The sequence below is a fragment of the Lepisma saccharinum genome, chromosome 17 (genome assembly GCF_977018435.1).
Source record: "Lepisma saccharinum chromosome 17, izLepSacc3.1, whole genome shotgun sequence".
NCBI lineage: Eukaryota > Metazoa > Arthropoda > Insecta > Zygentoma > Lepismatidae > Lepisma > Lepisma saccharinum.
Window position 1 is genome coordinate 56,211,425 of NC_139245.1, and position 16,151 is coordinate 56,227,575.

Genomic DNA, 16,151 nt, shown 5'->3' on the forward strand with positions numbered 1-16,151 from the left:
ACTATGCTTGCCTAAGCTAACCTTATCGGAAATGGTTCGTGGGGCTATCCGTGAATTGTTCGTGGGGCTAACCGTCAGCTACCGTGCATAATGGTTCATGGGGCTATCCGTCAGCTACCCGTGCATAATGTAAAATTTTCACACGTGACGAACACTATAGGAGGTATTTTTTGGTGAAGAAAGTTGGAAACACTGCATAACAACAACATGAGTAAAAATGTGCACGCCATATTGTGTGTTGCAGAAGCGAAGAAAGGAATAAAAAAAATCACTCTGTATGTGAAAAATTGTGTTTGTTTTCGTGTAAAAAGCATAATGGCACCTTGAACTATGTTCTGCAATACACAATTGGTAAGTACGAACCATGAGAAACACAAAATATCCGATATTAATGTGTCTCCTATATAACGAACTCTTACCTAATTTTGCACACATCTTGCAGCTTATACTCACTGTTTAACATTTCTGTTCGTAAGTCAACCTCCGTGGCTACGACGCCAGGGTCACGGGTTTGAATGCTATGCCTGGGCGTTAATTGTGAGTGTCCTTTCATCAATTTCATCATATCATCACTCATCCTCATCTTTGCGATTAGCCTCCCCGATGGCGTAGTTGCAGGGTCGTCGCCTTGTAAACAAGGGGTCCCGGGTTCGATACCCGGTGGAGGAACATAGTGGTTCGGATCCCACTTTAAGCTGTAGGTCCAGTCCCGATTAGCCTTACTGTGCATAGAGTGGACTTAAGACAACAACTAAAACAAACAAACTCTTCGCCATTAGCCAAAAGTGGCAGAAAAGCGACGATATAAAATTCATATTAAATTACTGTTCTCAAATCGTATTTATTATTGTCCTATTAACAATGGTTGATTGATTGATTTGTTTCATTTTACCTCGCTTTCGTACCACTTTTGGCTAATTTGCGAAGATGGGAATGAGTGATGATATGATGAAATCGATGAATGGACACTCGCAAACATTCATGCCCAGGCCGGGATTCAAACCCGGGCCCCCTGGCGTCGTACCGCGATGTACTAACCACTCCACCACGGGGCTCCCGGCCTATTAACAATGGCATGAAACTATTGAGGAAAGTATATTCTCGAAATTAATCTTTCTTTCACTTACAGTGTAGCGTATGTTATAAGTGTTTTAACAAAGATTTACAACCAATAATAATAAGGTCACACACAAAAAAAAAAGCAGAGTGTTGCGTCGAACTTGCGCTTCTATACGAAAATATTTAATTTAAACATATATATCGTTAAATAAAACTGGCCACAACCTTTCTACACTCAACGTCACTCCTCCATGGTTATTGCGTATTATTTTGGAGAAAGAAAATTGCAACCACAGAGAAATTGTTGTAAACAAAGCTCTCAAATTAGGAATATAACATTTCCCCCCAATTGTATCTCTAGACACAGATTTAGATCTACTCATGATTTACTTTGAGATTTACCACTCACTTTCTTTTTGAAAATAACATTCATATATATATGTCAGCACATCGATTCATAATCCATGAATAGTACCACCGTATTCAACAGCAATTCGAAAGACTTTCACTTCTCCAGTCTACGACTTCAAGACCGTAGTACAAGATAAGACCATGCTCGCTTCAATTACGTTCTTGCACCTTTCGGACACGGCCTAAGTCCAATCGGACCAATTCGCACTGACGTCACAACATGTGTGTCGCTAGAGTTGTGTGCGATAAGCCTGACCAACGGAAACGGAAATAGGCACCGGTAAGAAGCTAACCGTCAGCTACCGTGCATAATGGTTCATGGGGCTATCCGTCAGCTACCCGTGCATAATGTAAAATTTTCACACGTGACGAACACTATAGGAGGTATTTTTTGGTGAAGAAAGTTGGAAACACTGCATAACAACAACATGAGTAAAAATGTGCACGCCATATTGTGTGTTGCAGAAGCGAAGAAAGGAATAAAAAAAATCACTCTGTATGTGAAAAATTGTGTTTGTTTTCGTGTAAAAAGCATAATGGCACCTTGAACTATGTTCTGCAATACACAATTGGTAAGTACGAACCATGAGAAACACAAAATATCCGATATTAATGTGTCTCCTATATAACGAACTCTTACCTAATTTTGCACACATCTTGCAGCTTATACTCACTGTTTAACATTTCTGTTCGTAAGTCAACCTCCGTGGCTACGACGCCAGGGTCACGGGTTTGAATGCTATGCCTGGGCGTTAATTGTGAGTGTCCTTTCATCAATTTCATCATATCATCACTCATCCTCATCTTTGCGATTAGCCTCCCCGATGGCGTAGTTGCAGGGTCGTCGCCTTGTAAACAAGGGGTCCCGGGTTCGATACCCGGTGGAGGAACATAGTGGTTCGGATCCCACTTTAAGCTGTAGGTCCAGTCCCGATTAGCCTTACTGTGCATAGAGTGGACTTAAGACAACAACTAAAACAAACAAACTCTTCGCCATTAGCCAAAAGTGGCAGAAAAGCGACGATAAAAAATTCATATTAAATTACTGTTCTCAAATCGTATTTATTATTGTCCTATTAACAATGGTTGATTGATTGATTTGTTTCATTTTACCTCGCTTTCGTACCACTTTTGGCTAATTTGCGAAGATGGGAATGAGTGATGATATGATGAAATCGATGAATGGACACTCGCAAACATTCATGCCCAGGCCGGGATTCAAACCCGGGCCCCCTGGCGTCGTACCGCGATGTACTAACCACTCCACCACGGGGCTCCCGGCCTATTAACAATGGCATGAAACTATTGAGGAATAATGATCCCATCCCAAAGCATATTCTCGAAATTAATCTTTCTTTCACTTACAGTGTAGCGTATGTTATAAGTGTTTTAACAAAGATTTACAACCAATAATAATAAGGTCACACACAAAAAAAAAAGCAGAGTGTTGCGTCGAACTTGCGCTTCTATACGAAAATATTTAATTTAAACATATATATCGTTAAATAAAACTGGCCACAACCTTTCTACACTCAACGTCACTCCTCCATGGTTATTGCGTATTATTTTGGAGAAAGAAAATTGCAACCACAGAGAAATTGTTGTAAACAAAGCTCTCAAATTAGGAATATAACATTTCCCCCCAATTGTATCTCTAGACACAGATTTAGATCTACTCATGATTTACTTTGAGATTTACCACTCACTTTCTTTTTGAAAATAACATTCATATATATGTCAGCACATCGATTCATAATCCATGAATAGTACCACCGTATTCAACAGCAATTCGAAAGACTTTCACTTCTCCAGTCTACGACTTCAAGACCGTAGTACAAGATAAGACCATGCTCGCTTCAATTACGTTCTTGCACCTTTCGGACACGGCCTAAGTCCAATCGGACCAATTCGCACTGACGTCACAACATGTGTGTCGCTAGAGTTGTGTGCGATAAGCCTGACCAACGGAAACGGAAATAGGCACCGGTAAGAAGAATTCTCTTATCTGTGCTCGACGCATTAAACATGGCTGTTGGAAAAAATAAGGGACTTGCCAAAGGTGGAAAGAAGGGTAGTAAGAAGAAAATGTAAGTTAATGCATCTGCAGATGAAGGAAGAATTTATATTTTTGTTGTGCTTATAGAATTATTATGTTTCTTTTTTACGATCAAGTGCCAGTCAAAAAACTAATTTTGTTTGTGTCCCAGTTCCCCTTTCTTGCACGTGCTTAGTAAAGATTTTGTATTTATGAAATCGAAGACTAAATATCCCATAAGAGCAAAGTTTCGTTTGTTGCATTTGTATTCACAAGGAATATTTTTATATGCTTTTACAGTGATTCTGCCGTTAATGCGAATGTTGACGCACGTGTTCGTGAACAAGCATATTAACGGGTATTGTGATGTAGTTTCATGAAAGTCGATTTGATTTAGTTTATTTTACTTCGCATTTCTGCCACTTGTAGCTAATCGCGAAGATGAGAATGAAGCGAAGGTAACACTTCGATACGGTTCCAACACATTTCTTCATTTTTACAAGAAACTACGGTACTACTTTACTATACCGGAGACAGCATGAGTTTACAATACCGGACCACTCTCCAATTTCTATAAAAATTCGCCTACTTACTAATTTCGATGTCCTGATGACGTATCTGTAGTTCATATTTGGGAGTTTACAATACCGGACCACTCTCCAATTTCTATAAAAATTCGCCTACTTACTAATTTCGATGTCCTGATGACGTATCTGTAGTTCATATTTGGCGGTCACTTGTTAAAACTGTACATTTACGTGTACAACTTGTAAGATAACCTTGCGATTTACCACGGTGATTGTCCATACACAGCAATTCTTAACCATCTTTCGGCATGAGTTTACAATACCGGACCACTCTCCAATTTCTATAAAATTTCGCCTACTTACTAATTTCGATCTCCTGATGACGTATCTGTAGTTCATATTTGGCGGTCACTTGTTAAAACTGTACATTTACGTGTACAACTTGTAAAATAACCTTGCGATTTACCACGGTGATTGTCCATACACAGCAATTCGGAACCATCTTTCTTTCGCAATTAATTACCTAATGGTCTTCCTTTACGCACAACAATCTTGTTGACGACAGACGAGGAATGCCTACGAGGTTAGGTTAGGCCTGTTAGGTTAGGTTCCATTAGCATAAATACAAAGAAAAATTAATATTTTAGCTAAGAGAACTATACCTTATCTTGCCTGTTGATTTCTTCATGTTGGGAAAATGGCGTCTTCCGTGGAGCTATTGTTCTTATGGTAGGGTTACGTTACGTTAAGAAAACATAGTTTATTTCATTTTTTTCTCGATTTCCATACTTGACCGCCAATTATTACATGCAGATTCGTGATTAGGAGTTCACAATTAGTGAGTAGGCGAAATTTCATAGAAATTGGAGAGTGGTCCGGTATTGTAAACTCGTTCCCATCTTTCTTTCGCAATTAATTACCTAATGGTCTTCCTTTACGCACAACAATCTTGTTGACGACAGACGAGGAATGCCTACGAGGTTAGGTTAGGCCTGTTAGGTTAGGTTCCATTAGCATAAATACAAAGAAAAATTAATATCTTAGCTAAGAGAACTATACCTTATCTTGCCTGTTGATTTCTTCATGTTGGGAAAATGGCGTCTTCCGTGGAGCTATTGTTCTTATGGTAGGCTTACGTTACGTTAAGAAAACATAGTTTATTTCATTTTTTTCTCGATTTCCATACTTGACCGCCAATTATTACATGCAGATTCGTGATTAGGAGTTCACAATTAGTGAGTAGGCGAAATTTCATAGAAATTGGAGAGTGGTCCGGTATTGTAAATTCGTTCCCCGGAGACACCTATCAATGATATATTTCACAATTTTTTACATTGCTAACGTACTATTCTGCATTGCGGAACATTTATTTAGGTGAAATAATGATTTTCTAATGAAAATAATGTCTATTTCATACATTAACGAGTACTTACTGTTGTCCCTTATTTTGCCACAAACCATCCACGGGTAGTCAAAAAAACCATTGACGTTAGCCCAAAAATTCACGATAGCCCCACGAAACATCATGGGGACGAGGTATGCCTACTCGGTTAGGTTAGGTACCATTAGCACGCCTTTCGTTCAATTTAGCATATACGGACAACATCGGCTTGTAGCAGCAGCAATAGTGCGTCGGAAGTAGATTTTCGTAGAAAACCGCATGCATTCACATGAAAATGGATCAAAACTACATTCCCGAATATCAACAACGCTACACAAAATTATTTGCGTAAGTACTTTCTCCTGTACATTTGAAGAAATCAGTCTCCGGTATAGTAAAGTGTTACCCGCGGAACATTCCTTATGGTGTATTGACGTTTTTTTGATCAATGTAATTGCAGTTTTTCACATAACGAGTACTTTTTCTCGTAGTCTTTTCGCTTGCCTGAGACACAATATGGCTCATACACCTTCCTACATAATTGTGCGTCGTGCTTGTGTTTTGTCGATTTTCATTCGTTATGCAGTGTTTCAACCATCAGACCCCAAGAAATACCCGTAAACAATGCTCATCTGATCCAATTTTTTTTTTAAAAAAATTTCGCATTGTTTTACGAAGAAAATTGAAATGTTTCGTGGTGCTATCCGTGAATGGATTTTGGGGCTATCCATCCCGGAATCGGTGGGAAATTTAAACTAAAAAATTATTTTTGAGTCCAAATCTTCCACCGATTTCGGGCTTCGCCCCTGGGGTAATAGGCCTAGCACCTCCTACCAAGGCCCCGCCTCCGTTACGCACCGTCTCCCCGGCTTTCTCTATAGAGTCCCTGTTAAAGGCATGTTAGAAATTGGCCGTAGTCACCTGCCCTTAAATGAGCCCCAAACTTTTAAATTTGAATAACTCCTTTTCCAGGATATGGAAATCTTACATGAATTTCACCACGCATCCACGACACGTCATATTAGGCTTTTACACACAACCCATTCCTTCTAATGAGTAGCTTACATTCACTGCCACATTTTCGACATTCCTTTCCACCTTCACAATCCCGTGTTCAATTAAATTAAAAAATCCACTGGATCTTCCACACCCGGTATGAATTTAACCATGCATCCACGCCAAGTCATGTTTCTAACTTTCGTTGCAAACGCAGACAGTTCGAAACACTGGATACCCAAAGAACATGAACAAAACACGATCACGACGTGTGATGATGTACGAAGGTGTACGCGCCAATGGTTATTGTCCATCGGAGAATTAATTTGCAACAAGGAAATGAAACTTATCACGGTAAGTAGTTTCTTCTGTAAAAATGAAGAAGTAAATTAGTACCATTTTTTGGTTGAGAAGGTTGTTAACACTGCATACCCACTGATGATATACCATGCTTGTCAAGCTGTCTCGCCATATTGTGTGTTTCGTAAGCGAAAAAAGGAAAAACAATAATTACTCGTAATGTGAAAAATTGAATTTATTTTTGTGGAAAAAGCCAAATAACACCTTGAAGAACCTTTCACAATGTAGAATAGGTAAGTACGAATGTTGAAAATGACTAAATAAACGAGAGAGAGGTGTTGGGACCACATCGAAGTAGTAATGAAGAGGGACTGTAAGAACTTCCATGCCAAGGCCGGATTTCTAACCCTTCGCCACAGTGGCGTAACGTCCTCCTTATGGTTGAGAATGACCTAGCAAGGTTATGCTGTGCTGGGGCCGTTGACCCATTGTATCCCCTCGAAGATTGCGTTGATATTTTCTTAATTGACAAGATTTTGATGTTTTACATAATATAAAGTTAGTTCCAGCATGCGGAAAGCACACATAACGGAGATATTTGATCCCCAACTAGGTCCAAGTTCCCTTTGTTTTATTGCGATTTTAAGATGCTATGTATGCATTTTTTACGTGGTTCGATTTCGAGTTACGTTTAACTGCAGAGTTTTAGCGATTAGCGTACTTACTGCGTGTTTCTTTGAACTTGTGTGTCTTTTTAGTTCACTGTTTTGTTTTATATATTTTTCAAATTCTCTGAGCGGAAAGATTAATTATCGTAGAATGTTGGCAGTCATTGTCACACAAAATTTGAACCTTCCTTAAAGTAATGGGCAATGTTTGGATTCCGATAAAGTTAATGTTGATAAAATTAAGAAATACCTTACGCAAGCATATGCACTCCCGTTTACAAAGGCGACAGTAAGTATCGAAAGTAGTTGGAAAAAATGTGAAGGTAATTTAGAACCTTCCTGAAAATAATTACCACAGTTTTAACTTCGGTAAATTGCAAAGTATGGGTGAAATCAGATGTTAGAAACTACCTTGTGCCAAAATCCCCGTTTTGCAAGACTACCACCGTTAGCTATTCCCCTCTCCCTGAATGTTCACAGGAGGCTCAAAGGGGTTTTGTGTTTCATAGCAGCAGTAGCAACATCTGTAGTAGTAATCATTTAAGGGTGTTATTTTTTAATGCTAATACAACTTAATCTTTAAGGAAGGTTCAAATTGTGTGTGACAATGATTGCCAAAAATGTACGATCATTAGTGTTCCTGCTATGAGAATTTGAAATAAATCGTAAAACAATCTGAACTGTTGCCAGAACAAATTTGCATTTGAATTATCCAAGTTCAAATATGGGAATAATAAACTGTATGACTTGAGATGACCTGACCCCTCTCCGATTTTCTTCATATTTGACATATTTACTAATTGAGGCCTGGCAAACATATTTAAAATTTTGTGGCGTGGTAGTATCAGGATCTAGAAATTGCAAATAATTGTGAACCATTGACGCTAGCCCCACGAACCATTGACGTGTGGTTAGGTTAGGCAAACAGTTAAAATTTGGTGTCGTGGTAGTATCAGGAATATATATATTCGCGAAAATAGACTGTTTTCATTCCGAAAACTAACGCCTTATTTTGCAATTTCTAGACGTTTCCGACAACTTTTAACGTCAGATTCGTGATTAGGAGGCCTCAATTAGTGAGTATGCCAAATATGAAGAAAATCGGAGAGGGGTCGTTCCCAATAAACATAAACATGATTGTTTTACGTGTGATAACTTAATTGACAAAACAGGTTAGCGGGGGGGGGGGGGGTTGACCCACTGTGCCCTCTCGAGAATTGCGTTGAATTTCTGTTTAGAGATTTCAATGTTTTACTTAATATAAAATGTGGTTCCTTCATTAGGAAGACACAAATAACAGAGATATTTGATCCCAAAGCATGACACACATAAGTAAAAACCTCTATGTATGTTCTGAGTATGAGTATGATTGCCACTCTCTGTTAATAAGACTGTTTGTATGCACACTAAAATAGCAAAAGAACACGTCGAATATAATTATCAATACCAAACCTTGCAATCGTAACCTAGCCACGTAAAATTATAGCTGCTGTTGTGAAATGTTGTTTTGGGAGCTATATTCACGTGCGAAGCCTCCTGGCTGTTCTGCTTCACTGTAAAGTAACATGCTAAGGGAACAGACGTACTTTACTTCACAATAACACATTGCCAAGAAATGTTCTTGAACAACAAAATCTTCATAAACCATGCAAGATATTCCACTTTCTCTAAGGGATACAAAGGGTCAAGGTTACCCAGGTTAACACCTTTTTACTTTTAGTAAGTAAAAAGGAATATTTTAACCATAAGCAGATGTAACCTTGTGTGCCTGTAAACACACACTGGTTGGGAACTTTTGAAGTGCGCTCTTTTCAAACCTTCCGATAAGGACATGAAGTGATGGTCTTTTAGTTTTTTAATGAAAAGGCTTTCAGCAGAGGTGAGATGTATACATTATAATGAAAAAGGAAGAAGAAAACTTCAAATTTGAAAATAATATATTCCTCATGTCCCTGTGGCTACCAAAATAGACCAAGGTGAACTGAAAATGTAGTATGCAGCAGTGGTACATTCCTACAATCATGCAAAGTTTCCAGTGCCTGGGACAGAACGTCAACATTATTTGCATGTTTTTCAAATTATGAAACTTAAGGTAATGCTCTAAAGGTACTATACAATATTAAATTAAAAGTCAAACGATTTGGCCGTCCCACGCCAGATTTAAACATCAATTTGTCTGCATGGAATTTGGAACAGTTATAAGAATTTATTTCAATAATTCTGTGTTTATAATAAAGCAAATATTCATGTTTGAGATCGTGTTAACACGTATGTGCTTTCTGCTAGGCTCACCTATTTTCGTAGGTTGGGGACCGTACGTTCACCAGCATTTTACCCTTTGCCATATGACTTTTTGGGAGGATTGGTTTCCCATGTAGCTGCAAGCAGAGCATGTGATGCTTGCAAATGGGCTGCTGAGGGAGTTTGCGGCCGTAAAATTTTGCAAAATCGAGTGCCAACATTAAGTACATTAAATAACATTTTAATAGTGCTTGCATTGCTTGTACCTTATTTTCCCCACTGCAGAGAGTTAACCTCCTCCACTCCCCAAATGTATGGGTATTATGAATATCATGAAATGACATGTGTACTCAGTCTAACCATAAATACTGTTACACACTATTTTGTGAATTTTGGAAATTTTTCCGTGCCATCATCACCTTCTTCCAGATGGGATTTCAGCGTGTGCGACCCACCACTCCTTTAACACTCGCAGCTGTTCATACAGTGTGAAGTCGAGCAAATGTTGGGCGATCTTTCGCACTACCAGTCTGTATTATCCAATGCACAAACTTTTTGCTGATCTGGAATTTTAGGGTCTGAAAAATCTCAGAGGGTGACTTTCTAAACATAGGCAAAGCAATTATGGCTACTCTGTTTTCATATTCGCCCCTCTTCAAGCTAAGCTCAAGAAGATACATGCTTACTCTTTCACAGTTGAACGCACAATGGTCAGGAGTGAGCTTCAGCACAAGCGTGGTTTATGAGCTTGTCAACCGGATGTCCAAGTCGAAAGTTGGTAACATTATTTATGGCAAGAGAAGGTGTTATAGGTGACAGATGCCGATAGTTTGATATAAGAACATATTTACTGAAATACTGTGTCTTGCACTTTTAATCCTTTCTGTACCTGTAGCCCTCATGTAAGTATTATGTAAATATTGACTATATGAGTGTTTTATTTTTTCAGCGTTGATCCCTTTACCAGAAAGGACTGGTATGATGTGAAGGCACCATCCATGTTTACAACACGCCAGATAGGCAAAACCCTTGTAAATAGAACTCAGGGAACAAGTAAGTACATAAAATTACATAGGATTTTTAAATAACGTGTAAAAGAGAGTGTGTGGAATCAAGTGCCGATTTCAAAGTCTGTAACAATGATATCATTTTGATGGTCCACTTAAGGCAAAAGTGCCGTACTTGAAAATAGCTATGCTAATTTTACTAGTATTTGCACCTACATGTACCCGGGCCCCATGCTGGAGGGGTATTGGTGAGCCCAACTTAGGAGTTCAGTATGGGGCTTATGGCGACAGTGTTGCCGCATGGTGCGCAGTAGAAGAGAGCTTCAGCACGCATCGAGCGTCTGCTGTAGTACACGCTGCAACAAAAGTTAGTGATCAACGGGTACTGTTCAATACTAGAATGCATGACTTGGTGGGAAGCTGTTCATTCTTGCCGTTGTTGTTCCAGAATAATGACGGTCCGTGGAGGAAGATTTGAAAATAACTTTTTCCGAATATATCTACTTTTCATACGTCTTGCTGTCTATTTTATCACATGCGTCAGCAGTGTTTTTTCTTTCTTTTATGCACAGAAAGGCTAATCAGAACTGGACCTACAGTTTAAAGTGGGATACGAACCACTATGTCCTCCAACGGGTATCGACTGCGGGACCCCTTGATTATGAGGCGACGACATTACCACTGCGCCATCGGGGAGGCCTCTTTCGCATTTTTCAGTGCACTGTCTCATTTGAAACAGAACTGTGTTCATTTTACCGGCATACACCAAAGGAAATCCCCCCTCTCGTCGTCGCATTTTAAACGAGGGATTAGAGTTAGACACCCGGTGGAGGCACATAGTGGTTCATATCTCACATAAAACCGTAGGTCCAGTCCCAATTAATATTTCTGTGCATAAAAGTAGATTCAAAACTCAATTAACCAATTATTAGTAGAGGTGTGAAATAGATGAAGTTCTGTTGTATTTGTGTGAACAATGATTACAGAAAGAAAGAGATATACATCGGAAATATTCAATCTAAAATGATCTCGCTTTGAGTCCATCAGTTCATGTTATTGCCTTGCAAGCAACAAGTCTCGGATTAAATTTACTTTAAGTATCTCATAAATCTATTCCCTATATATGCATTTGCGTCAAACCTTGATTTATTATTTTAACTTATCTGGAAAAGAACTGCCCGATCATTTCATTTAATAAAATGCTATCATTACTTTTTATAATACTTAGTCATCCTTTGGGAAGAGCAAGCATTTCCCTGCTAGCCTTGCTAAATTTTCACTTTTCATCTACTGATTTATACGAGGGGCATCCAGAAAGTAAGTTCCAATTAGTAGGGACCTTCATTTTTCTCAAATGCGATAACAGTGAAAAATGTTAATTGCTGTGAAGTAGTCTTTATGAATGTGCAATGATGTCTGGACACATTTTTCACCCGTTCAAAATAGCGAAATGAACGCAAATTTGGCATAAAATGTGAATTGTTAGTATTTCTCACGAATTTAAAAAAAAAATGATCTTTAGCAAAAAATACCACAATAATGGTATAACTATGTATAGTCATTTTCACAGTATTTCACTTGGATATACTGTGAATTTTGTATTGAAAGAGACATCCCATTGATAATGAAGGAAATATGACACTTTGTTTTGTATGAATCAGTTGTTTAACTTATGTGCAAGAATTAAGTTGTTTGCTTCATAGACAAAATAGAAGTGGGTTTATGCATCAAAAAATAAGTATGTACTCACGGTTCTTGCAAGCAGAGGGTTCCAAACCTCAGTGGAAATATCAGCATAAACGAGAAAGGGTAAGGAGAATTTCTTTTTTCATCAATCACACTTCACTCTAATCTCATTTACTCATAACTTTAAAAGTAATAAAATATTTTATTGAAAACTGGCTGCATATAAAAAAATCTCGTAATCCCTTCCTAGCTTGTGAATTGTAATAATTTTCAAAATTCACAATTTGTAGTTTGAATGCAAATCATAGGGAAATGAAGTAAATTTCTTGGAAGCTAATATGGGTACTTAATACAATACATACCTATTTCCATTTCTTATTTCCATTTGCAAGAACATGGATTTGGTTTATAATTATCAGGGAAAAATGTAAATTTTGTCCTGGAAAACCTGGAAAAGTCGGGGAATTTTATTTCTGCATGTTTATAGCCACCCTGTGAAATGGGTATGGAAAATAACTGTCAAAACATAACATTCAAGATATCAAACTCTCACGAAGAGGCATAGGCTATGTGACTTACAATTTGAATCAGTAGTTTAAAAATGCCATGAAGGTATAATTTCAGGTATTTGCCAGAAAATATGCTAAAATGAAAATGTGAATTTTGGGGAAAATAACCCAATAGCAAAAAATAAAAAAATACACCAATTTAAGAAAAAGCAAAAACAAGAAAGCAATGTGTCTACTGATTAGGCATAAATAAAACAAGAATATCAGTAGTAATTTATTGCATTAGTAACAGTGAGTCCTAACCTAATTTTTGCATATTCACCATCATTGTTCTGGCATTTGTCGTAGCATGGCACTAGATTTTATATGCCCATGGCAAAATGTCTGAAGCAAAGACTGGAACTATCTCTACCGCAGTGTAGCTGTCAAATTCTTGTCCTGCCAGAAACTTCTTCAGTTGAACAAAGAGATGAAAGTCGGTACATGCAAGGCCAGGACAGGAAGTGGTCCAAGATCTCTCACCTGAAGTGATGCAAAGGGCTCGTGTGTACTCAGCTGTATGGGGTTGTTCACATTTGATTGCCCTTCTGTGAATTGTCTACACCATCGTCTGACCATACTATCACTCCCAAATTCCGGTCTGCACACCTCACACGATTACTGGTGGCTCTGTTGCAAAATTCTGAGCGTGCAAAAATCTGATTATTACACATAGGCTACATCACAGTCGGTGGGAGACTATAAGAGCTGCAATCTTTCACCTAAAACTGTCCTAAAATGGCTGCGACTGTACCAGCTGTACCAGATTACAGCTACATGCCACTTCTTCCTGCCTGCATATGTGTGTCGCGTGTAATGTGCCTTGTACTCACACTCTGCATCATACACCCCACATTATCAGGGGGGGGGGAGCAAGTACAGTTTCTGTTTGTTCAGTTTGTCACATATTTTGGCATTTTGTTTGTGCACTATTTTGATGATGTAGGGGAGAAGGGCTTTGGATAGTTGGTGGGATGGTAGGAGAAAGCAAACCACATATTGTTGCTGCTGGGAGTTGGTTGTGCTTGGGTAGGCTGTCTGAGCTGCATTTATGCTTTACTTCTCCACATTGAGCATTGGGATTCTGTGTAACCATGTTTTAGAGCTATTTCTGTGATGGTGGCTGCCAAGCTAAGATATCTTGAAATTGATTACTTAAACTTGAGTTTGAAATTCTTATACTAGTAATAATTCTTCATGGATTAGTATATCCCGTAACATTTGTGACTTGTGTTTGCAGATGAGTCTGATATGTGAAATGCCAAATGTAAACTTGCCACCTTAAATTAAATATTTTAAATATATATATCCTTTAATTGAATTGATTTAGAATTTTTGGATAAATGGGAATCTCACGGACTCCTTTACATTGTTAATATATGTGTGTGTGGGAGGGGGGAGACGGTAATATGTAAGGTTGAAATAGGGAAATCATCTGCTGGTACTCTTGTGGAAATTTCACCTTGAAAACCAGGAATTAAACTTGGACCAATCAATGAAAGAATGCAGCAACACCTAAAGTCATGGCTGCTCTTCCAGCCGGCTCGGAACCGCCTTTATGGCAGTGACCCTCTGTTGCCGTGTTCCCTTCAAAGGAAACAATCAAACAACGAATTAGGCCTATTGCTTGGGCAAGAAGCAGCAAAATTAAAAATCCCCCTCCCCAAAGCAGCCAGTAGGGAAACAAGATTTTGTCAAAATAACCGTTCTGCGCTCTGATTGCACACTGGTTCTGATAGTGATGTCCTGACTATGACAGATGCAAAAACCCACCACTGGACTTGATTAGCATAACAAATACATGGATGGATCTGAAAGAAAGAAATACGTCGATGGATCCAAAAAGAAAGGTTACAACAACAAATGAAAAAACAGTATGACGTGGTATGAATTGATTATGTATTCTAAGAAGACTACACACACATCACTTTTCCACATAATCGCCAAGGCGAGAGATTTATCAGACCGCTGGACCAACTTGTTGATGCAGTCTTGGTAGAAATTATGCCCCTGCTCATTGAACCACTCGTGGCAGCTGCCTGGACATCATCGTCGAACGAGAACTGTGTTGCAGACAAGTGCACTTTCAGCTGGGGAAAAGAAAAGGTCACTGGGGGCCCATTCCAAAATGTATGGGGGTTGTCTACCAGGATGTGCACCCATGGAATCCCAGAAGATGGTGGCCATCACTTTTCCAAGCCAACGGTGTCACCTTAAACTACTTCTGCGTGCACTATGGTGGCATGCAACATCCTCCCTTCCTGAATCAAATGACCTACACCATTTTGCAACGGGTTGTCTACTGATAACACTCCCACCATACACTTCCGCGAGTTGACGACAAATATCTGCTGCTGGAACATTCCTTGCCCACAAGAAGCGTTCGACACTGCATACTTCCACAACAGACCAAGTCTGCAAGTCTCTCGCCTTTACATCAGCTACTATGGTAAACATAAAGTTGATGAAAGTGGCCACACGTATATGATGCCATCTGTTGCACCTCCGGGTAAACCAATTACTTACCTTCTATTTCGTGCATTCACAGAATCCTTGTTGTCACATTTTCTCTGATCCATCCACGTACAATAGCCATAAAATCAAAAAAGCACACAGTGCACACACTCATAGACACAAAAATCAAAGAAACACATGCCATCATGCACTTTCCGTACTAACTGAACACCGATAGCATACAAGCACACCATTCATAGATTCCCTTTCTACAGCAGACAATACAGGTAGAAACAGGTAGACGTCAAGAGTGCATCTAGCGACAGTCGAACAACTACAAACAACAGAAGCATGCCAAGCAACAGTGCAGCAAGTTCTGACGATGGTAGCAGTAGCCACCGAAATTAATAGAACAACCAAAGACAGCTTTGTGGAAAAGTTACTACTACTACTAAGTGTGTGTGTATTTCTCCTTCATACCGTATTTTACTAATGTATAATGCACACTTTTTTCCAAAATTTTTGCCCCCAAAAACTGTGGTACATATGCATGGAATAATTCAGATAGTCTATCTGAAACTATGCATGTTGTCACTATGCCGCTGTCTATAACGTGTATATATCAACAAATGCAAATACAAATTACCAAGTTGGATTTCTTTAGTAACACAATATAGATAGAAACACACTCGTGATTTTTTTCACTTTGTAACTGAATGTTTTGTGATACTGAAAGAAGTGTAGCCATTCTTGTGGAATTCGAGTAATCACCTTCTGTCACACGAGATGCGTATCAGCGATATTTGTCAGGCAAGAAATGAGAAAATATCTTCCCGAG

The 16,151-nt window shown here is 38.8% G+C and overlaps 1 protein-coding gene across 1 annotated transcript in view; it reads left to right on the forward strand.

Moving 5' to 3' along the window:
• The first annotated feature begins 3,423 nt into the window (after positions 1–3,423).
• Positions 3,424–16,151, forward strand: part of RpS3A (ribosomal protein S3A) — a 42,024-nt gene continuing 29,296 nt past the window's right edge. Inside the window, exons 1-2 of the mRNA XM_083138621.1 lie at positions 3,424–3,557; positions 10,568–10,671. Coding sequence (XP_082994747.1) covers positions 3,496–3,557; positions 10,568–10,671 — 166 coding nt within the window. The 5' untranslated portion in view covers positions 3,424–3,495. The remainder of the gene's footprint in view (positions 3,558–10,567; positions 10,672–16,151) is intronic.